The sequence below is a fragment of the Sus scrofa genome, chromosome 14, assembly GCF_054392235.1.
Source record: "Sus scrofa isolate SSC_HxYL_T2T_F1_AM1 chromosome 14, Sscrofa_HxYL_maternal_Yorkshire_Landrace_v2.0, whole genome shotgun sequence".
Taxonomy (NCBI): Eukaryota; Metazoa; Chordata; class Mammalia; order Artiodactyla; family Suidae; genus Sus; species Sus scrofa.
The window spans coordinates 53,291,560-53,316,122 of record NC_139396.1 but is presented as its reverse complement, the minus strand read 5'-3'; the positions used below and the strand labels follow the sequence as shown (position 1 = coordinate 53,316,122).

Below are 24,563 nucleotides of genomic sequence, written 5' to 3'. Positions count from 1 at the left end.
CTCCCGCGTGCCCTGTGGCCCATAAAGAAGTCCCGGCCGGGCCGCTGCACTCCCCCGCGCGCATTCGTGCGCCGCCCGAGGCTGGCTAAGGAGTCGGCGGCCATTTTGTTCTTCTCGTGGTTCCAGTAGGGAGAGAGGAGGAAGCAGGGAGCGGGGCGGTTGGGGGGGACCCGCCGCGGCTTCTGCCACCGCCGCCACCACCATTTCTGTGCTCGTGGCGTGGGAAAGGAGGCGTGAATCCCGGGCGCGAGCCGGTGGCGGCGCCGCTACGGGAGGGTCGGCGGTGGGAAGGCGATGGCGGATATAGATAAACTCAACATCGACAGCATCATCCAACGGCTGCTGGAAGGTGAAGGGGGCGGCGGGCGGCTCCGGGAACTCGCGAGGGTGGGGGATTTGGGAGGCCTCTTGGGCTTGCAGCGCCGAGGGGAGTGAGCCCCACGAGTTCGCCCCCGAGCCGGGGGCTGCAGCCGGAGGGAGGCCGCCCGTGGTCCCGCTCTTGGCCTAATCCGCGGACCCTCCAGCTCCGCTCATTCATTGCACGAGGGTGCAGCCTTTCTCCTGGCCGTGAAATTTGAAAACTCCGCTCCCCACCCCCACGTTTCCGGTACGTGCCCCCCATGCGCCCCGCAACCCCGGCCAATCTTCGGAGAAGATTGGGGGGCCCCAGTCCATTCTGCAAGAAGAAATGTTCCGAACTTTCTGGTAACTCCTCCTCTCGGAAAGCAATGTGATGGGGCTATGGATCCTCCCGGGCTTGAGGACTAATTTCTTTGCTTCTCATTTTTATTTTTTGTGAGGTTGGGGTCCACTGGCCCGTTTCTTGTTACTTGGTGACGAACGTTCAAATCTCAAGAGGATGTTGAATCCCATCTCCTACTCTTCCCAAACACTTTTTTAAAGTTGTTCTTACCTTGAGGTCTCCGCGCTCTTTTCTGAACGTGCCTCCGAACCGTGCAGCCAGCAGCGGTGACAGTTTCGTTAGAATCTTTCCGGTGTGCCATTCTCTGTGTTAAGCGCTTTGCGTTCATCTGATAAATACAATCTTAGTATTAGCCAGTGTTTACTATGTGTCGGGCATTTTTGGAGCACTTTACACAGATTTCTTGTAATTCTCCCAACAGTCTTATGAGATAGGTGCTCTTTTTTTCCTATTTTTTTTTAGAGGAAACTAAGAGAAGTCACTTTACCAAGGTCACACGGTGACAGGTTTAAAACCCAGACATCCAGGAGCAAGAATTCATTCAAGTCAGCCTGTGTGTGAAGGAAGGAGGTGTCCAGTGGTTAAGCAGAGGTTAAAATAAATCTTTAATATTGGGTGACCTAAGACTCGTGAGGTGTCTGACAGTTGATTCATATTGATATGGGTGACAGATGAAGTAGGGATTTTAAGGAGGGACGCTGAAGTGAAATCATTCCCCACTACCCCCAAATTCCAGAGCCCACCTATTAATACTGATGTCTAATTCCAAACTTTGAAAGAATTCAAATCTTTCCTGATTCGGGTTCTTGATAATGTAGGTTTGGCCGAGTTTTTAACTGGTTTTTGCCTTTGTGCAGTTCTAAAATACTGCTGTAAATGTTGTGGGAGATGGAGTCGAGAGCATGAACAGTTGGTCAGCTCTGATGTTAGAGTTTGCAGATCTTTTAAGTCATTAGAATGAAACTCCTGAAAATATCTTAATCTGTGTGGGGTGTTTTCCTTTTCTAGTTTCTCAAAAGAAGAACCCATTAAATAGACCCCTAAAATGCTTCTGCCATTTGTGGGTGAAAACCCTATTTACTCAGTACTTGGCATTTATTATAAGAACAACACTTTTAATATTAATATTAAATATTAATAGAGTTCTTTGATTTATGTGAGCAGCAGTGGGTCAGAAAGATTAAAGCAGTTGGCACTAAGAACTTAGTTTTTTTTGGTTCAAAAGTTGTGAATTAACTTGTGCGTATCTATCCAGGGGTGCATGTGCCGAAAGAGTGGGCTTTATTTCATTGAGAAAGGGGGTCTGTGGATTCAAAACATTAGAATTTTAAGATAAATTCTAGGTTGCCCATGAGTCTTATATCCATATATTTTAAAGTGTGCTAAGAAATTTTCCTTGATAAACTTGGATAATCTAAAATGAGAGCAATTGTTTTTTAATGGTTTCTATATAAATATTGCACTTGAAAAACCAGGGTTTTTTTTAAATTTCATTTTTTTTTTCACTGACATTAATATAATGTTGTGTTTTAATGCCTTGGGAGTAAGCTAGCTGTTCATCAGACTTCCTTTTTTTCTCATAAATGTTAAATTGATGGAGAAACAGTGAAAAATAATCCACTGAGGATCTGTATAACATCCAAGATAGAAGATGTTGATAATAAGTTTGTGAATTTTTTTTAATGCCTCACAAAATTTTCACTTAAGATTTTAAGTATATCTGAAAATATACTTAAATTTTTAGTATTTAAGGGAGGGAATGTGAGTTTTGTGACCTTGGTAGAATTTTTTACATGTTAGTTCACTTTTAAAAAAAAGGTGGAGGACTCTACGGGCTAGTTGAGAAGTAACTCAGTAATAGCACTAAAAAAAAAAAAAAAAAAAAAAAAGACAACTCAAAAGTGAGGTCTTATTTAAGAGAACACCATGTTGGTTTTAGATTTTAACCACTACAGCTACTCTAAACTTTTAGTAGTTTTTCCTAAGGAGGCATCACTTCTACACGCCACCTTGGAAAGTCTGCCTTACAGGTGATAAAACCTTAATGTTTGTTGTCACTCCTTCGTATTACTAATGTTCACTTATTTAAATAACTGCACGGTGAAACTTTGGGTTCAGGAAAATAAACTAGCAGTTGACTTGTCCGATAGTTCTACTGTGTTGGAGAGAAGTGAAATTGAGACTGATTTATTTTGTGATCTTGTTCAGGGAGCAGTGAGGGCCAGCGCTTTTCCTGCAGAGCAGGCAGTTGTAAGTTGTTTTCACGTCCTGATTGGCCAGCAGCATCTTGGCTCTGAAGATGGCCATTGTCAAACTGCAAGACTGCCAGCCTCTGCACAATTGCTTGCCTTGCTTTAGTGATTTAAATATGACCTCTGACTTGTAAAAAAACAACCCATTTGTTTTGCTTTTTGGTGTAAAATGAAACCTATTTATACTGTAATGTTGAAAAGGCAGTGGTCCCCGTCCTGAAGATAGTAAAGGACAAACATAATGGCAAAAAAAAAAATCTTGGGAGTTCCCTTGTGTTGAGGATCTGGCGTTGTCACTGCAGTACCCCGTGTTGCTGCTATGGCACGGGTTCAGTCCCTGGCCCAGGAACTTCCATATACCACGAATGCGGCCAGAAAATTTTTTTTAAAATTCTTAAATTGCTGACCAAGGAAAACAAAAGTAATCTTTCCTGATGAGACTTCTGCAATTATTTCTTCTTTACACATCAGATAATTTTAACAGTTGGAGGCTTTTCTTGGAATCAATTACTGCAGGGCATTTTGTTGATTAAGACAGTGATATTAAAAGTTGTGTGTTGCTAATATCCTGGTTTACAGGAAGTCTGTGTTGTGAGCCGGTTGCTGTTCCCTCCCCTCCTGCATGTCAGTTTATGCCACCTTCTCTCCTATAAGGTAACATGAGAAAGCTCTGTTGAGCCATGATCTGCAGCTTGCACCAATCCTAAACCACAGCATGAAAAGGATTACTCTCCTTGCGCCTGCTGTGCCCCCTTGCCTGTCAGTAGCAGGAGGCAGCATTAAAATCTACCAGGATGGTGTATGTCATTTTGTTGTGCTTGAGTGAATGTTAGCCATGGGAGCAGGCCTTTCCTCCTCCAGGGCTGTGGTTATGACTGTGGTGCTGGGCCATGCATTTGCAGTAGAATTCAGTGAGACTGTTTTATATCTTTAAAACTGCAGTCCTGAGATAACCTCTTCTGCAAAAGCATGTCCCAGTGCCAGTAAATCTGCTTAACTAGGGGCAGATTACTGGTCTTGAAGCAGGGAAATGGTATACAAACTTGATCATTTCACTTAATTTACAGTCACAGACCTTAAAGATTGAAATGTGAAGGAGATACTCTGATAGGAATTCTTTGTGTAAATGAGGAAACTGGAAAGTCTTACTCAAGAAGAAAAAGGAAAGATTCACTCTCTTTGGAGTTTACAGAATTCTGGGACAAATTTTTATGTTTTAAGATCAGATCCTGGTATCCAAAGCATGTAAGAATAGATTATTTAGTGGTCTTGATGATTTATCTGAAATCTCCGATTTCTCCACTACTCTAGGGTTATTAGTATCTCTCATCTAGAGGAGAGTGAATCGGTGATTTTAAGGCTTATGAAAATGAAAACCACTCATAAAATGTAGTAGAGTCAGTTGTCAAGTCTAATCAGTGCTTTTTATCAAGATAAGTTTAGACTATGGACAAAGTTAAACATTTTTTCAGTAAATTGGCTTCACTCCAACTGTAGAAAACTTGAGGTTCTTTACTGAGAGCAGTAGATGGTGTTTTTGCAGCTATAACCTGATTATCTGCCTTGAGAAAATTGGTGCCATCCTTAAATGTCCAAAGCATAACATCAGCAGTTAGGAAAGTCAAGATGGGGAAGAGGTGATGTAGAAATTTAGGTGGCCAGAAGGTAGATGTGTTCTGCAATGAAACCATAAGATTCTTGATTAACATTTTTGTGGCTTATATTTTTTGTAGAAAAGAACTTAGTTGTTTGTGGGAAAGTTTAATCTTATGGTTTGTTATGGTTTGAAGTTTTATTTTCCTAAATCTTTCAGTTATTGAGGTTATTGATTCTCACTGAAATTAGTGTGATGTGGCATATTGTTAAGATTACCACCTACTGTAATAGGATTATCTTATTAGCAAAATCTCTGTTTTATTTTTATACTGATTGTGCCAATTTTAGGTTTTAAAACTTGATTATGATGTAGGTGAGGCTTTTTGGTTGGTATGCTAGTCCTTTATTATGACCTTTCAACAGTTAAGGGGCAGAAAGAATACTTTCTTATTCCTCATAAATAATCCCAAAGTAGTCTTACATTTCCTTCCATAGTTTTCATCTCTGCTTTGTTGCCAGTCTGTCAGAAAAGTTAATGTTTTTGTGAGCCAAGACTGGCATTACAGATAGTCACCACTGATATTCTTTTATTATTTTTAATTTTTTATTGGTTTTCAGTAAAATTACATGAACGTTTTTATCACGTGCTCATGTTAGTGATTTGCCAGATGAATAGATCAGATAAGTTGGAACAGAAAAGTCTTTTCTGGTAGCAGCCATAATGTATTTCTTCTGAAGCTACCCTTTCAGCCAGATAAAGAAATGCTTTTACTTCAGTCACGTGTTTAACATCTATGTTGACTATTTTAATGTATTGATGACTAATCTACGTATGTTCACAGTGCCTCCTGATTTTATTTCCATACAATGCCTAGTACCTGAATTTATGAGGAACATTCCACCTGGAAAATGGAATATTTTCAATTCCATTGGCAATTGTTGAATTTATTTTATTTTATTTATTTATTTTTAAGGGCTACACTTGCTGCATAGGGAGAGTCCCAGGCTAGCAGTTGAATCAGAGCTGTAGCTGCTAGCCTATGCCACAGCCACAGCAAAGCAGGATCCAAGCCGCCTCTGTGACCTAAACCACAGCTCATGGCAACGCCAGATCCTTAACCCACTGAGTGAGGCCGGGGATCGAATCCTCAACCTCATGGTTCCTAGTCGGATTTGTTTCTGCTGTGCCATGACAGGAACTCCTGTTGAAATAATTTGATAGGTACCATTTGAACTACTTCTTAGGAAGGTATCATGGAGAGACAACCCTTGAATTTCCTACCCTGGGTCTCCTTTTTGTGTAGGTTTCTCCCTTCATACACAGAGCACAGTTGGGATTTTTTAAACTATGAAGTAAGTATTGACTGGTGTTTGTTGAGCAGAACTGTACTGACATTTTTCTTTGTAGCTAAAGCAATAAAATAGATATTCGAGCCTTTATCTTTTTAATGGTACTGAAGGTGTTATCCCTAAAATAAACTTTTATTTTTATTTATTTATTAATGTTGCTTTTTAGGGCTGCACCCTCAGCATATGAAAGTTCCCAGGCTAGGGATAGAATCAGAGCTACAGATGGCAGCCTGCACCACAGCTCACAGCAACACCAGATCACTGACCCACTGAGTAAGGCCAGGGATCAAACCTGTATCCTCATGGGTCCTAGTCAGATCTGTTTCCTCTACGCCACAACAAGAACTAGTTTTATGATTTTTATGGAGAGATCGTTTTTCTACTTAAAGCACTCACAACAATCTGCAGTTATTTACTTGTCTTATTTTTTGCATCCTGCACTAGAATATAAGCCTCTCAAGAAAAAAAACAAGGTTCTTGTCTATTCTGTTGACAGGATATCCCCAGCTTCCGACACAGGGTCTGCCAAGTAGTAGATGCCCAGCAACTGTTCTGTTGAATATTGGAAGCATGGTAAAAATGGTTGTTGATCATCTTGAACAGATTTCATCATTTAGTTTTTATTTAATACTTCCTATTTGTAAGGATACCTTATGATTGTGTATCCCATATCACATTTTCTTAGAGAGCAATGACTGTGTTGGAGTTTCAGTAGTTTTTCCTTTAAGACCTCCTTTATTTATTTTTTAATGTGACCAAAGTGGGACCTTTTGTTTATTTTTTTACGTATGATTTTTTTCCATTCTAGTTTTTTTACAGTATTCTGTCAAATTCTACTGTACAGCAAAATGACCCAGTCATACATATGTACATTATTCTTTTTTTCACATTATCCTCCATCATGTTCCATCACAAGTGACTAGATACAACTCCTTGTGCTGTAAAGCAGGAACTCTGCTTATCCACTCCAAATGCAGTAGTTTGCATCTATAAACTCCAAACTCCCAGTCCTTCCCACTCCCTCCCTCTCGGCGACCACAAGTCTATTCTCCATGTCCATGATTTTCTTTTCCATGGAAAGGTTCATTTGTGCTATATATTAGATTCCAGATGCAAGTGATATCATATGGTGTTAGGCTTTCTCAGACCTCCTTTCGTTTAAAAGTTAATAAAGAACAAATTCTTATTTGGCAGGGTGAGCTAGTGGTGAAAGCACCACTTTCAGACCTAGAAGTCACTTGGGGCCCGGTGCCCTCCTTACAAGCTCTGTGACCTTAGACCAAATCACTAAACCTCTTCCATTCTGTAACACAGAGAAGTGACAGTGCCTAACTTCATGGATTGTTGTGAGTACTGAATGGCAATGTAAATTTCTTAGCATAGTACCCAGCACATGGGGAGGGAGTGTTCTGTATGTTAGCTACAACTAATAAATCTATTTGATGGACACTGAAAATAGTGAAATAGATTTTTAAGCTGTTGGCTAACCACCTTCCCCCTTCTGTCTTTTTAGGGCCACACCCACAGCATATGGAAGTTCCCAGTCTAGGAGTTGGAGCTACAGCTGCTGGCCTTTGCCAAAGCCACAGCAACACAGAATCTGAGCTGCATCTGTGACCTACACCACAGCTTACTGAAACACTAGATCCTTAACCCACTGAGCGAGGCCAGGGATCGAACCTCATGGAAATTAGTCAGGTTCATTACCACTGAGCCGCAAGGGGAACTCCCCCCCCCTTTTAATGGCTACTTGGCATATGGAAGTTCCTGGGCCAGGGATTGAATCTGAGCTGCAACTGTGACCTATACCACAGCTGCAGCAACACTTGGTCCTTTCACCCACTGTACCAGGCCAGGGGTGAAACCCACATTTTCCATAGTGACCCAAACCACTGCAGATTCTTAACCCACTGCAGCACAGCAGGAACTCTAATAGGCCATTTTTAAGAAATGTCTACAGTGTTCATTCAGACTGCCAAGACCCATTTTGAAAGCTTTATCTTCTACTTGATGAATTATCTTCAACTTGAAATTTAAGAATTAACTGAAACTTTTATGAGAAAAATGCCTATAGGGAGATGACACTATTGCTTTGTAATTTTAAAGCATAAGTATAATTTTTATTATTTTTTGCTAATCAGAAGTATATAGTCTGGAATGCATGCTGATTGTCACGCCATAAATCACCAGTACGGAATTTATTGTGACATTGTTCATACTTCAGATTTTGAGCACCTACCATGTACTGGCCATGGGTGTGTACACTGCAGAGCAAGTGGTATGGTCCTGGGGTTTACATCTTACCAAGAGGTCCACGTGAGTAGGTGGAAGCAAACTGGCAATTACGGTACACAGTGTGCACTGGGCAGTGATGGGGTGTTGTGAGAGCATGTCAGGAGGCATAAAGCAGGCTGCTTGAGCGGAGAAGAGATGCATAGGAGACTGAGGACAGAGGTTTTCCAGGATGAGGTGATACCTAAACAGTCTCCCAAGATGAGCAGGTATTTGCCCATTGGTAGGAGGGGGTTTTGACAGAGTCTCTATTTTTATTATTTTATTCCTTGAGCTAATTGTAGGGTATTTAAGAAACATGTTGAAAGAATAGTCTGCATTCCATATAGGTGTAAGTCAGTTATTGCATATTCTCCTAAAAGACTGAGAGTGAGCTATTCACTTACAAGTGTGTGGGGCTCTGCTGAAAAAGATTCAGGTTGAAACCAGAAGTATCTAGCCCCTAGCCAAAGTTTCCTGCTGGGCAGTCTGCCCAAGCTTCTGACTGACTTGTGGTGAAATCACTAATGATCTGGGTTTTCTGAGCAGTGAAGCAGGGATCCCACCATCTTTCTACTGGGAGTCTTCCTTGAGTTCTCTCAGGTGTATATCTAGAGAGAAAAAATTACTGTGGCTCTGGAAAAAAATTTTTTTTGTTCTACAAACATCTCAGTTGCTGTTGTATTATACATGTGTCCATTTTGTATTTTCCTTTGAAGATTATGCTTACTATTATTCCCTGTAACTGCTTCTTGTTTTTTAGGGCCACACCTGCGGGGTATAGAGGTTCCCCATCTAGGGATGTAATCAGAGCTGTTGCTGCCAGCCTATGCCACAGCCACAGCAATTCCAGATCCGAGCCGTGTCTGAGACCTACACCACAGCTCACGGCAATGCCAGATCCTTAACCCACTGAGCAAGGCCGGGGATCGAACCCGCAACATCATGGTTCCTTGTCGGATTTGTTTACCCTTTGCCACAACGGGAACTCCTGTTTCTTAATATTTTGATTAGAACAAAACTGTCAGTCATTTAGTTCACTTACATATTTTGGAGTCCAGAGAGGTGATTTGGGGCTTCTGGCTCCCAGTCCAGCATGTTCTCAACATTTTCTGTTCATTGTTCGTTTTAAGAGTTTGATTCTTCTCAAGTATCATCCTTTGCTTATTTATCTTTCATTGAAAAAAATAACACCCCTCTACACCACATTCCATTTTTACTTAAAACTTGTTTCTTCAGAGAATTCAGGATTTCACTGGCTCTTCAGGTTGAAGAATGGCTTTGCCTAAGATTGTATTTTTCAAACTTGGACACAGCCCTTTTTAATGGAAAGAAATTATTAACAGACATCATGTTTTTTACTTGTAATTTTTATTACTCTGAAATGTTACTTGGATGTTTACAGAGTAAAGCTAGATACGAACCAGTTGCTCTTATTCCCATTTAAGACCAAGTAATTTTGTAATCTGAAAACAAAGTCTTCAAAACTGATGAACTTTAAATTAGCAACCTTGAATTAGTCTGAATTTTGTGATTTTGCTCATCATTTGATATTGGGTTTAATGGTAGAAAGATATATATAGCCTTGCAGTCTGTATTTAGTCTGGTTTTGTGTTTTTGCTTCAGTTATAATTCAGAGAATACCCGCTTTCATAAATTTTTTGTACAAAACAGGTATTAAGGCTTTGATTGCAAGTTGATGATAATCAGTCCCCGTATTTAACTAGATTTTGCCAATAAGCAGGTCACTTCATAATTGTAAAGTTAAGGTACGTTTAGCAATTCAGTGCTATTTATTATGTATTTAGTGACTGTCTAATCTGTTATAACTGGAGTCAAAACAATTTTATTTCTTACTACTACCTTTGTGCTAATAAATGAATTGTTATAAAGCCAGAGGATATCTTGTGTTTCCCTTGGACATTGAGTAGAACTCAGAGTGCTCTGATGTGGGCACATAAGAGTTTAAGACACCCGGTGTTGTACCATGATTTCTTTCTCCTTTTTCTTGATTATCTGTTCTGATTACTAGGATATGTTCTTTTTTACAGCACAGGCTAACATCCTTTGCTCTATTGTATTTAAAGTATCCTTTGCATGATTGTATTCACAAGTGCAGGCCCAGAAATTGCACAGAAAAATAACGCACAAATGTACAGTGTGTGTTAATGAAATGGAAACAACACTTAAATTTTTTCGTAGATAAATCTGGGGCCCTTGAGATCCCTGTGGCCCTCTGAAAAACACTGATGGGGAGGGGAGATTCTGAGCATTTCCTATCTTAGGTGTTAAAACAAGGAATTCTTAGAACTAACCTAGTAACCTGATGATCACTTAAAATCTTCTGTATGAATGCAAATTCATTTATGAGGCTGGAGAAGAGAAGACAAGATGGAAGGCAAAAAAAAAGCTGGCCTCGGAGTTCCCGGCGTGGCGCAGTGGTTAACGAATCCGACTAGGAACCATGAAGTTGTGGATTCGATCCCTGGCCTTGCTCAGTGGGTTAACTATCCGGCCTTGCCATGAGCTGCGTGTGGTGTAGGTTGCAGACGCGGCTTGGTTCCCATGTTGCTGTGGCTCTGGCGTAGGCCAGTGGCTACAGCTCCGATTCAACCCCTAGCCTGGGAACCTCCACATGCCACAGGAGCGGCCCTAGAAAAGGCAAAAAGACAAAAAAAAAAACAAACAGAGAACTTTCAAAAAACAAAACAAAAAAAAAAAGCTGGCCTGGTGGGCAGGGGCTATAGGTGAACATGGCCGATTTGTGTGGCTTAGAGACAGAACTGAGACCTCAAGCCATGCCCACAAGGAGTCCGATTTTAGTAGGCAATAAAAAGACCTTTCTAACAATTTATACACTGAGAAGATGACCCCTTGATCATGATACTGTAAAGAAATCTTGGTATAGAAAATGCAGCTAAATAATCTCTTGAAATCCGAAGATTTTAAGTTCCTATTAGACATTAAAATCATATTCTTTTTAAGTATACTGAAAATAAATAAAGCCCAGCCAGAAAGCTAGTTAAACTGTTTTTTGCCTCTTTTTGTTTGTTTGCTTGTTTTTGGTCTTTTTTAGGGCCACACCCACGGCATATGGAGGTTTCCAGGCTAGGGGTCCAATTGGAGCTGCATCTGCCAGCCTCCACCACAGCCACAGCAACACCAGATCTGAGCCAAGTCCGCAACCTACACCACAGCTCACAGCAACACTGGATCCCCAACCCACTGAGTAAGGCCAGGGATCAAACCGACAACCTCACGGTTCCTAGTCGGATTTGTTTCCGCTGTGCCATGACTGGAACTCCCGCCTCTGTCTTTAAAATGTATCTTTGCAGATATTTTTAATTTTTATGTTAAATCTTATTTTTACTTCACTTGACTAAACTGAGATTTCTCCCCTACAGTGAGAGGGTCCAAACCTGGTAAGAATGTCCAGCTACAAGAGAATGAAATCAGAGGACTGTGCTTAAAGTCCCGAGAGATCTTTCTCAGTCAGCCTATCCTACTCGAACTTGAAGCACCACTCAAAATATGTGGTAAGTTTTGGCACACTAACAGTTACCTTTGATTACGTGATTGACCGACTGAGTCAGTGATATATGTATGACCTTGTATTAGCGAACAGAATCATTTAGCATATATGAATAATCTGGAACTACCTAAAATTAAGTAATTGTAGCTTTAGAATAAATACCTCTGATCTTAGATGGGTTTCAGATTTTCTGAAAATTATTTCACTCAAGGAATGTAAACATTTCAGGAGAAAGGAAAGAAATGAAACAGAATGGAGAGTTAAGAAGAGGCCCTAACTATATGAGTGTATAGGAATTATATTTAAGCTTAAAGAAACTCTGGTTATGCCTAAAAATAGACCTTCCTTGATGCCTTTTTGTAGTTCTGTTTCTACATGAAAGATGTGGATAATCTGTATAAAAACTAAGCTCTATCTGAAAAGTGCTATAGTTATTCTTTTAGCATGTTTGACTACATTAATAAAGTTTGTATGCAGATTTTTTTAAAGTACAATGCTCTTTGCCATTATCTCCAGGGAGAAGTTGAAAGCCAAATGCATTGGTAGGTGTAGTGGGTGTGTACTTTGTTTACACAGGACCAGGGCTCTCAAGAAATGCAGCTGTGCTGCTGTTACAATGCTGGGAGACTGAACCGTTGGAGATCTGATAATGATCAGCCAACCTGAAAGGAAAACCATGTTACTTGGCAAGAAGGTCTCCCTAGGCATTAATAATTCTTTCCACAAAATAAATTCTTAATTAGTTCTGTGTGAGATTCGGTATATATACATACACTTAAAATTTTAATTAAGCTCAATTGAACTAAATAGTATAGAAGATTGGAAATTAATTAGTTTAGTGGTTTGAACTATATGTATGAAGATACTATAACAAAAATTCTTCCTTCTAGGTGATATCCATGGGCAATACTATGATTTGCTTCGACTTTTTGAATACGGTGGTTTCCCGCCAGAAAGCAATTACCTGTTTCTTGGGGACTATGTGGACAGGGGAAAACAGTCATTGGAAACTATCTGCCTTTTATTGGCTTACAAAATCAAATATCCCGAGAATTTTTTTCTTCTCAGAGGAAACCACGAATGTGCCAGCATCAATAGAATTTATGGATTTTATGATGAATGTAAGTACTTTCTGTATCTAAGAAAAAGTTACTTAAATTGAGATACTTGGGCATAAACTGAACATCCTCCTCCTCTGGTGGAGGATTTTTTGGTGCTGCTGCTGGTTAAATAACTATATAAAATGCTTAATTTTTTTTTTTTTTTTAATCCTTACCTCTACCTTTTTGTATTCATTATTTTCGGCAGAAGAAGGTTTAGGCTGCAAAGAGAGGAGTAGTTAAGGAATTTGATTACTGGCACTTGCCAATATAATTATAACAAGACCAGTAAAGCACTGTCACTGTGGCCTCCCCTAGACTATGTGATCATAACCTATAGTCGCTCAGGGTGTGATGTTTTTCCATCTCAGTTTCACGTAGATGTATTCAGCTAGCTTGTTTGTTAGAAGTACACTGCTGGAAAGGTTACATTCATAGACTTAGCCCTCTTGCTCCCAACCATGGTTGTATATTTGTTTGATCTCTGGCCCCAAGACCCAGCTTATAAAATGAAGTGGGAGGAATTACCAAGGAGAAGAAATCTGTGGGTTCTGACAGAATTCAGCAACTAAGTTAGGAAAGAGAGATTTGATATTGACAGTGAGTCTATCAGAGAAGTATTCTTAAGGCAGTTAGTTACTACTCTTTAGGTAGTGAAATGAGAGGCAGAAAAGTTTTATAATATTGTGTTTTGGACACTTGTATAGTGCTGCTTTTCAGAACAGGTTAAGAAGTGGTTCCTTTTACACAGCTGTTAGTGAAAACTTTCATGTTTTCATCAAAGTTATTCAGACCCAGTGATCTCTTTGTTGTGACATAGATCCTAGTGTGAGGGTATTGGCTACATCATTTTTGGTTTCTGTTTAATGTAGAGGCCTTAATGATGCAGAAGGTCAGCATTGATTGGTGTCAATTTTGGCTCTTGTCCTCAAGACTGATATAATGACCTTGTACTCCAGCTTTCCCCTCTCTCATCAGGCAAGTATAATTTGCCACTCAGTCTGTTTGGGCCTAGAAGTGTCCTTGATATAGGTGGCTTTCAGTTGATAGTTTGCCAACTTTTTAAAAAAACCATTGGTAATTTTATTGTATTTGGAAATTTTATTCAAATGTAAATTTCCGTGGAACTTTTTTTTTTTTTTTTTTTTTTTTTTAAAGGTTGCATCCTTAGCACGTGGAGGTTCCCAGGCTAGCGGTCGTATTGGAGCTGCAGCTGCTGGCCACAGCTACAGCAATGCCAGATCCGAGCCACATTTGCAATCTACACCACAGCTCATGGCAGCACTGGATCCTTAACCACTGAGCGAGGCCAGGGATCAAACCCGTATCCTCGTAGATACTAGTTGGATTTGTTTCTGCTGTGCCATGAGAACTCCTCAGTGGAACAATTTTAAAACCACTGCTTAACATAATAGACTCATTTCCTAAGTATAACAAGCACCCTCTGTGCCTTTTTTTTCCCCCTCCATCAGCTTTTTGACTGCAGTCCTAGAGAGGTATCTGTTGTTAGATAAAATGTGGGTTGTTATCCCTTTTTTATAACCAGAGCTGTCTGGTCTATAGAAATAGGAAACTGCATTAGGGGTTCTGGCTCAGAACCCAGCGATTTGAAAGCTTGATGAGACCTTGGCAATTATCCAGGAATCCTTCTTGAGCCAGATGCTCCTAGTGGTCTGAAGTGACCTTAGGGAGGAAGTGTAGAGAGGAGAGAAAGCAGGGGCCCAGGACTCAGTTAAGATGCTCAGAGACAACAGGAGGAAGAATCTTTTGATGGAGAAGCTGAGTGCAGTGTGTAACAGAGAAATCAAGAAGGAAAGCAGACCTTAAGAAGGAAGAGAATTTGTCGGCACTGGCAAATGCTGCATTTGAGCAAAGGAAAAATCCAGGAGAGCCATTGGATGGTTTTTCAGAGATAGGCTTCAGTAGAAAATGGAGAAAGAACCACATCACTTTTTTTTTTTTTTTCTGGTCACATCACTTTTATAATAAGGGTTAAGACAGACCAGCCCTGTTCTTACTTTATTATCATTATTGGAAATTAGAGGTGGTATTTGTGCAGAGGTTCCCCTTCAGGCTTTTGTACAAAGGAATTCTGTTAACGCTTCCAGAACCCTCCAGTGAAGGAAGTATGGGACAGAGAGAATTAGTGCCTTGCAAAGAAATACAGAACAGTGTGAACCTTGGGTGTAGGGTTTTACCCAGATACAGAGAAAAAGAGACTGAGAGCCAAATCTCAGTTTAGGAATAAGATTGTGCTTTGACCTTTGGTGTCTTTTATTGTGGAGGGTATAGGAGACAAAGGCACCCCAGCAATGGAGACATCCCCAACCAATTCAGATAGATATGTACTTCCAGGGTTTATGAGTAGGTTTTTAATGCGGAACATAATTCTATGGAAACAGTGCCATAAGGGCATGCATAATTTGAATCACTCAGTGACTTAAGAATGCATAGGGTACATGGATTAGTGAGGGGAATATAACCACCCTATAAGATCTTTTCTAAGCGTTTGTGTAGCATGTTAGGGATATATCCTGTTGTGCCTGTGATAAGCAGTTTGTATTCCCCTGTATGCACTGTGCTTCCTACAAGAATATGGGGCATGGCTGGGGGGTACTGGGAGTTTCCTGAGAGTGATGTTGCTGAAACTCCGCCTCTGTCTACCAGTGGCCAATAGAAACATGGAGATAAAAGTTTGGGGTGAAGGAGAAAAAGAGCTTTTATTGCTTTGCCAGGCAAAGGAGGCCACAGCAGGCTAATTCCTTAAAGACTGTGCCCTACACTGGGAAGAATTGCGGGGGGGCGGGGGGGTATGTTAAAAAAGAGGAGAACAGGTTTTCAGCTACAGATCAGGATTGGAGCAGACATGCATTCTTCTTTCTTTGTGGGAATTGTAGTCATCAAAGCTGACGTCTGGAGTTCCTGTCATGGCTCAGAGGTAATGAACCCACTAGTATCCAGGAGGACGCAGGTTCCCTGGCCTCACTTGGTGGGTTAAGTATTGGGTGTTGCTGTGGCTGTGGTGCCTGCAGCTCCGATTTGACCCCTAGCCTGGGAACGTCCATGTGCCATGGGTGTGGCCCTTTTAAAAAAAAAAAAAAAAACCTGACATCAGGAGATAGATCTCTGCACTATCATGATGGTAGTCTTCTGGGTTATTGCCTAGAGTAATAGTACTTGCAAAATAGTATATTAATCAGAGATTAGAACAATCTAGGAAAGTTCCTGGAAAACATGTGCTAATAATCTTTAACCCACAGGCAATTGTGCTCAGGGTGCTTAATCTTTAGATTATGGGTGATTGTGTTTAGGGTACAATTAAGCCAGGGAGGAGGACAAGGAAATAGTCTTGGCTGTTCAATTTTAAGGTATTCATCTTTGAAAGAAGCACAAGGAATATAGTTTTTCTCTTAGGTGAATAAAGATGTCTGCTTTGTTATGTATATCCCTTGAGAGGGAACCAGGATCCTGCCCCAAGGCTGTACAGTCGTTTCTTGACTGTTCCTCCTTGTCTTTGCATCCCCTTCCTTTCCTAATTAGCCGCTATCTGAACCTGTCCCCAGGAGCTTGAGAGGCTCTGGAGGCTGAATGAGGCCCGTTTTCTAAAAACAAGAAATGGGGGACACAGAAAGGCTTTTGTGCCCAGGAGCCCCACAAGGCCCTGCTCAGTTACAGTGGTGGGAGCTGGGATGGGTGTTAACTCTCAGAGGCTTCTTCAGAAGGATTATAATGGCAAGTGTGTGAGTTGCTTTTAATTGCCTTTAGAAATAGGAACCTACCTGTGGGTTGAGATTGGACAAAACAGACTAGATTTCATAGTTGGTCCTAATTCTCTTTTTTAATAAAAGCATAGTTTTTGTTTACTTAAGGTAGTCAGAACCTTGCCTGGGGGGAATTTTCCTTAGATAATGTACCCACAGAACACCAGTCTCTTTTTAACCATCCCCAAATTTTCACAGGTAAAAGAAGATATAACATTAAACTATGGAAAACTTTCACAGACTGCTTTAACTGTTTACCGATAGCAGCCATCGTGGATGAGAAAATATTCTGCTGTCATGGAGGTATGTGGGCTGGTTTTAATTCCACAAAGGTTTTCATGTGAAGGGCATACACTTTACATTTACAAGTTGTCTTTGGAATGATTTCCTCTGTCAGGTTAACTCTCCTTTATTAATGTATTACACCATGGGTCCACTCTGGCATGTCCAGGATAATTTGGATACAAGTCTGGAGTAAGCAATTGACTTGTTACAGGGAGTTCAAGGCTCTGTAATAGTTTGATTTGAAAACAGCGCTGAAAGCATTTTTGAATATAAAATAAACAATATGCTATGCCATGGATCCTCTAAAATACTGAAAATGTGGATAGACTTTCCCTTGGTGTGTTTTTGATCCTCTTTTCAGAAATTTTTCTTAAATAACAGTTACTTTGCTCAGTGGTTGTCCTATGTATGATTAATTATAATAATTGCAAAGAGGATTTCTTTTCATCTGTGGTCAGAAATTAGACAACCATTAAAGAGTCACACAGTGTATTTTAATAAATCCATTATCCCTACCCTCCTTACATACTTAAACTGATTTTGGCAGAGGTGGGCATGTGATTTCAAACTCAGATGATAGCTACATCTGAGCTGGTCTAATAAATTTGAGGGTCCTTGAATAGCACAGATTTCCTAGAAGGCTACATCGCCTAGTGTCTGCATGCAGTCACTGCAAATGGTCAATAATAAAATCTAGAATGTACATTTTATCAATTGGAAAGGTGTTCAGAAAAGTAGTTTTTAAGTCACCGGATTTTAATTTTCTAGGGCTCTGTATGTTGAGATAGCTTTTCTTGTGCTGTTTAAACACAGTGTGCCCCACAAATTAGTCCATGTAATAATGCATGTCTAGTGCACTTTCTTTTTTTAACTAAAGCTAAGGAAGAAAACATTGCCAAAGATTCCGTGTAAGCCTTTGTTTTAAGAGTCACTGTAGACAGATGGAACTGTTAAAAGTGCTGACATCTTTTTTTTCAAGTTCTGTATATTTCACTTTTTTGTTTTTCATTTAACAGGTTTATCACCAGATCTTCAATCTATGGAGCAGATTCGGCGAATTATGCGACCAACTGATGTACCAGATCAAGGTCTTCTTTGTGATCTTTTGTGGTCTGACCCCGATAAAGATGTCTTAGGCTGGGGTGAAAATGACAGAGGAGTGTCCTTCACATTTGGTGCAGAAGTGGTTGCAAAATTTCTCCATAAGCATGATTTGGATCTTATATGTAGAGCCCATCAGGTATTGATTTTGAATTTTACATGTACACTTAAGAGCATGTGTGTGAGCACAGATTCTCCTTGTTGATTTTGGTGGGTAGGTATTGCTTATTTACAAAATGTCTCTGGAAGTGACCTACAGAATATCAGGCTCAACGGGAAACTGAAGAGTGGTTTTGCTCACCTAAAATTCTCACCTACTTATACTGAAAACGTTTTCTCTCCAAGGTGGTTGAAGATGGATATGAATTTTTTGCAAAGAGGCAGTTGGTCACTCTGTTTTCTGCGCCCAATTATTGTGGAGAGTTTGACAATGCAGGTGCCATGATGAGTGTGGACGAAACACTAATGTGTTCTTTTCAGGTAGAGGATGTTTTCCATGCTGTTTCCTTTTATTGTCTGAATTTTTTTTTTTTTTTTTTTTTTTAATGCTGTTTTTTGGAGTTCCTGTTGTAGCTCAGCAGTAGCAAGTATGGCTAGCATCTTCGAGAATGTGGGTTCAATCCCTGACCTTGCTCAGTGGGTCAGGAATCTGGCATTGCGGTGAGCTATGGTTTAGGTCACAGGCAAGGCTCAGATCCTATGTTGCTGCAGCTGTGGCGTAAGCTGGCAGCTGCAGCTCCCATTTGAACCCTAGGTGAGGAACTTCTATATGCCATGGGTATGGCCCTAATAAGGAAAAAAAAAAAATTCTTTCTGCCTACTAATTTATGTTGCGTGGAATGAATTTTTATTTTCCCTTACCTGTGTTTGTCCTAGTTTATTAATGAGTGAATCCCTTTTAAAGGAAATAAATTATTGTAGGACCTTCCCCCAGTTTTGAATTTAACTGTTTTTACATGATTTAGATAAATAGAAACCACAATGCATTTGTGCCTTATGCTTATTTCTGCCTCCTTTAAGTCTAAAACTACAATGTCAGTGTAACGTTCAGCCAGAATTAAATCACTGCTTGCCTGTGAAAGGAGTACTAACTGTCTTGTGCCAGATGTGCTGTGTGATTACTCAGTTCTCCCACCACTTTTCTCTAGTCTAATTTCTGTAAAACCTCTGTTGATTCACCATGACATCATTTGGCCTTTACTTGGCACAAAAGAATCATTTACACAAAGTCTGCTTCAGTCTTTTTCTCATTCATTTATTATGATTAAACTTGTATGACTTAATGCTAGCCTAGTTGTAAACAAAATAGCCACTGAAGTCATATGGCAGTCTTCAGTTAACTAAATTAAAATAAGTTGGTTGTTTTGTTTTAAATCAGCTATCAGGGAGAAGTTGCAGCTCCCAGAGATTGTGGCATAATCCCTTTGGGGTTTGAGAAACACTCTTCTAAACTTTCCCCCTTTGTGTCAGAAGAAATACCTAAAAGTCTGACTTTTAAAAATTGTCATTTTTTCCAGAAACAAAATAATTTGTCCAGATGATATGTATTAGCTGTTCATCAGAGCATTTATTACCAAAAATGTTTGTCAGTTTGGTTTGTGTTAATGTGCCAGTGGGCCTTTCAAAGTTGTTGAGGCGGTTTTAAACAAAAATCTTTATGAACCAAAGATTTGAGTGAAATGTAAGATTTAGGGTTGAATATATTTCCTAAAATGCATTGTCTTTTGAATCTTTGCAGATTTTAAAGCCTGCAGAGAAAAAGAAGCCGAATGCCACGAGACCTGTAACACCTCCAAGGGGTATGATCACAAAGCAAGCAAAGAAATAGATGTCATTTTGACATTGCCTAGTTGGGACTTGTAACATATAGTGTATAACCTTCATTTTTAAAACTGTAATGTGTATTGGTCAGCTTGCTCAAATAGTGTTTGTGGGGCCCCCCAGTTCCATTTTGACTTAATGAATGGTATTTGCTGGTTGTAACAGCAAATGAGAGACTCTCCCAAGGAAAAATGTTTTGTTTAATTCTCTGTTCTTTTACAAACAACTTTTAATGATGGTGTTAAAGCTGTACACCCCAGGAGAGTTTATCCTGTCTTGGGGAGTGAGTGTACATTTGATCTTTTTTTAATTCAGTACAGCCCATGAATAATGTAAATGTTCATTTTTCTCTAGGATTTAAAGAGAGCCCTAGGGTGCTCAATCTGTACATGTTATTGTCATAAGATGCATACTGTTGATGCAAACCACTGTGAAATTTTTTTTTTTTTCAAAGGGATTGCTTTTTTTTCTCATTGTCTTGTCCTGTACAAACTAGTTTTTATAGCTATAAACATTAGGAGTAACTTTCAACCTTGCCAGCATCACTGGTATGTATATTTAATTAAAGCACACTTTCCCCTACAGTATACTTAAAATGATGATTAAAGCCATTATTTTAAATGTTTGTGACTCTTTCCTAAAGCCAAAGTTTCTGTTGAAATATATATTGACACTCCCCTAAGTACAAGGTAGCATGGTTGTATACACATGCCTCCTTTGGGGATTCAAAAACAGGTTTTTGAGTTTGAATAGCAATTAGTAACATAGTGCTGTTTAAGCTATTAATGATTAAAGTTAATAACATTTTATACAATTTCCATATAGTCTATTCATTAAGTAATCTTTTTACAGTTACATCAGGCCTGAACCCGTCCATTCAGAAAGCTTCAAATTATAGAAACAATACTGTTCTATACGAGTGACCGATTATGCTTTCTTTGGCCTACATTCTTTATTCTGCGGTGAAGTTGAGGCTTATAAGTCAAAGCAAAGGAACTAACTTACTATCCACCAGTTTATACAGAACTCACAGTGTCTATGACTTTTTTAAACTAAGATCTGTTAAAAAGAAATCTGTTTCAACAGATGACCGTGTACAATACCATGTGGTGAAAATGAATTCAGACTTATTAAATGATGAACTTGTTAAATCCTCTCAGTGTCAGTTTATCAGCACAATACACGCAGAAGAACTGTTGATGGCATATCGAATAGGTTTTAATTAATAAATTGCTCTGGAAACCACACAGTTTCAATTGGATTTGTCTTCTTCAAACAGTCTTGTTTCTTTCCAAAGGTGGATTATTATAATATGGATGCTCATATTCTCCAAGTTCTTGCCTGGGTATAACTAAGTTTCTGAAGTAGAATGATGAGATTGAACCATCCTCCCCTACTATTTAGGGAGATATAGGATGTGGTGAGTTGTGACATTATCTGTATCCATAGTTTTCTTTTTGTCTTGGTTCATTTGAACTTGACTGAAATTCAAGAGCTACTTTTAAAATTACTTTAAATCAACCACCGGTGTTTTTATATACAGACTTTTGCTCTCTTCTCCTTGCCCTAGTTCGTTTGGAACAGTGTTATTTCCTGTTACAGTTGTCACAAGTGGTCCAATGCATATTGGTTTCTCAAGTATGTATTAAAAGTGGGTGGAGAGCATGTCATTTGAAAAGCACTTTCTTATCAAAACTGGTATCTCTTGGGAGTTGGGAGAGGGCCTCCTCATGAAGGATTGTTTTACACGAATTTGTATGTGGGGAAAAGAGCATGGGATCAGCTTCTAGGATCCTCCCACCTGTACCACAAGCCCTGGCCCTGAGACATACGCCTTGTCCCTGCCCTCCCCCTACCCCACCCCACCCTTTTTTTTTTTTTTTTTTTTTGCCTTTTCTAGGGCTGCTCTCGGCAAATGGAGGTTCCCAGGCTAGGGGTCTAATCGGAGCTAGAGCCGCCAGCCTACACCACAGCCACAGCAACACGGGATCCAAGCTGTGTCTGCAACCTACACCATAGCTCATGGCAACGCCAGATCCTTAACCCACTGAGCAAGGCCAGGAATCAAACCCGCAACCTCATGGTTCCTAGTCGGATTCATTTCCGCTGCTCCATGATGGGAATTCCCATCAACTGGCAGAGTTCTAAGTAGCACCTGCCTTTTGTTTATAGCCCTGTTATGACCTGGTGCTGAGCCATGAGTAGCTAAGCATTTCTGAGCACTGACTTAGAAAACCTATAGAAGTTTTCAGCAGATACAAAAGAAATAACTAGGAAATGAAGTTGCAATTATCAGTGTAATTTTTTCAGTTCTGGTTTTCTTATAAGTGATTATAAAGTCAACTCTCAGAATGATAACAGCACCATTACAAAACCAAAAAGACAAGTGATGCCATCAACATAAAACAATTTAAACCCATCTGTAGAAATTACTGATTAGTATCTACTGGATTAAGCTTGCCCACACCTACCTGCAGTAAACAGATGCTAACATACCACCTTTGTTCTTCAGGCCCCTTGGTTTAAGGCTAGAGAATTTTCAAGTAACATCAGTGGAATATGAAACATGGGAGCAGGGAACAAAAAAGTGCTTATCCATGAAGGCATAGGAGTTACACTGATGGAAAGGAAGAGAACCTGTTTCCCAGTATGAACCCACAATGAAAGGTTGAAACAGTTAAATGAAGATATGAAATCCACCCGTACAGCTAGGACTAGGTGGGCACCATGGTACCCAAGAAAGGCAAATGAGCCATTGTAAAGAGGTGCTGCATGGAAAATGTTAAGTTTGGGAGTTCCCTGGTAGTCTAGTGCTTAGGATTCAGTGTTCTCACCACTGCAGCCAAGGTTCAATCCCTGATCCCTGTGGGAACTGAGATCCCTCATCAAGCCACTATACACCTAGGCAAAAAAAAAGAAAAATGTTAGGTTTAATTTGGCAGCTTGCAGACTGAGCATGTGACTTAAAACAGACCCTCTAATGTAAAAGTCTCATGTAAGTATCATGAATACAGTAAAAGAGAGGATAAAGCTGGTGATCAGCTTGGGAGCAGAGAAGGAATGTCTTGTCAACGTCTGGATACATAGACACTAAAGAGCTCCTTCAAGAATAATAGATTTCAAGTTCTATATGCCATTTCCCACCTTTTGTGAAGACAGACCCAAAACGTTCAGACTTGCAGTTCAGCTAGTTTGAGTCTGCAAGGGTGGTTCCTCACTTTTCATTTCTGCAAATCAGATGTACACATCAGGCTACACCAGAGGAATATGACATCCTCTGCTCCAGGCTTTGGTTTCCTCATCTGTAAAATGGTGGCAATGCAAAAATTAAACCCATAAAAAGTGCCTACAACTTGGTTTACACACAATAAGCATTCACTAAACGGCTATAAGACGCCAAAGATTTGCATCAGGGGCAACACAAACCTAAAAGGTATAGAAAAACTTGGTTCAGGTACAAGCAAAAGCCAGTTGATCCTTGCTGGATTATGTATGTGAAATTCACAGATGAGTGAAAATGAAGAGGCACTATCAATGCCTTCAGCCTCAGCCCAAGAAATAGAATGAAGACTTAAAATTACTGCATCCATAAATTAATATGTGATTGAGCACAGATGGCCGCTATCCGTCTTACCAGCACAATAGTTTCAGCTTCAGTCACTCAAACTGGCATGACATGGGTTTATTGCAAGTATCTGAGCAGTTTCAAAAACAGGTAAGCATTTTAGCTGTGAGAATTATGTATATCATCAGTTATTTGAAGTATACGTTAAAGGATTCAGTAAAGCACTTCAGTTAATTACAAACACTATTTTGTAACCAGAAAGTTAAAACCTAAGCAAGTTAGCAGTAATTAAGTACAGAAATGAATTGTTACATTGATAAATTCAGGGTGAATTTTATATTTGAGCTAACAAAAATTTATAAGGCATGCAAACTATAAATCTGTGGCAACACTTTTAATTACTTTTAAAGTCATTATCTTAACTGTTAGGATGCAATACTCAATTTGGTTGTAGGGCCAGCTGCAAGACAACTTCCACCAGTTTAAGGAAAAAGTGAGCATCTGCTTAGTATTACTGCTAATACTGTAGATACGGACCACAGGAACAGTAAAGCAACTGATGGTGTTAAGTGTCATTTTTTGCCCAACGTCTGTTTCAGAGTTGTGATGATAAATAAATTGTAAGATTTTGGGGGTTTTTTGTTTTGTTTAATGGCGGTACCCATGTGGAGGTTTTTGGGCCAGGGATTGAATCCAAGCCGCAGCTGCAACCTGTGCCATAGCTGCAGCAACACCAGATCCTTTAACCCATTGTGCCAGGCCAGGGAGTGAACCTGCACCTCCCTCAGCAACCTGAGCTACTACAGTCTGATTTTTCACCTGCTTTGCCACAGCAGGAACTCCCAAGACTTAGATTTTTTTCTGGATAAATTTCTCATTCATTCTGCATCCCAACCAACCAGTTCTCTAATAGTGATATTTGGCTGTCACCATATATTGAATTTAAAGCCAAGATGTATATTTGATGTAATTGTAGAAAAAATACTAAGGAGCCACTTTAAAAATGCATATGTCTTTTTTCTTCTAGCCATCCAATTAACACAGTATCAAATACCATGTCTCCCAGAGAAGACCAGCCCACACACCATTTGTTCAGGGCTGTTGAACAAGAGAACAGTAACCAGTCATTATGTTCTGGGACAGACTGGCTACTTGACCTTTCCAGCACAACCCTGGCAAGTTAGGTAGGTGTGGCAGGAGAGCAGGTGGGATAAAAGTTGTTCTTG

General features: G+C 39.9%; 1 protein-coding gene across 1 annotated transcript; it reads left to right on the top strand.

The window, feature by feature from the left end:
- Positions 1-294: 294 nt before the first annotated feature.
- On the top strand, positions 295-20,091 carry PPP1CC (protein phosphatase 1 catalytic subunit gamma; the record flags this gene model as incomplete). Its single annotated transcript, NM_001044560.1, is given in 7 exon segments — positions 295-349; positions 11,577-11,708; positions 12,595-12,825; positions 16,764-16,868; positions 17,867-18,090; positions 18,297-18,431; positions 19,690-20,091. Coding segments are annotated over 7 exon segments (972 nt in total).
- Positions 20,092-24,563: the final 4,472 nt, after the last annotated feature.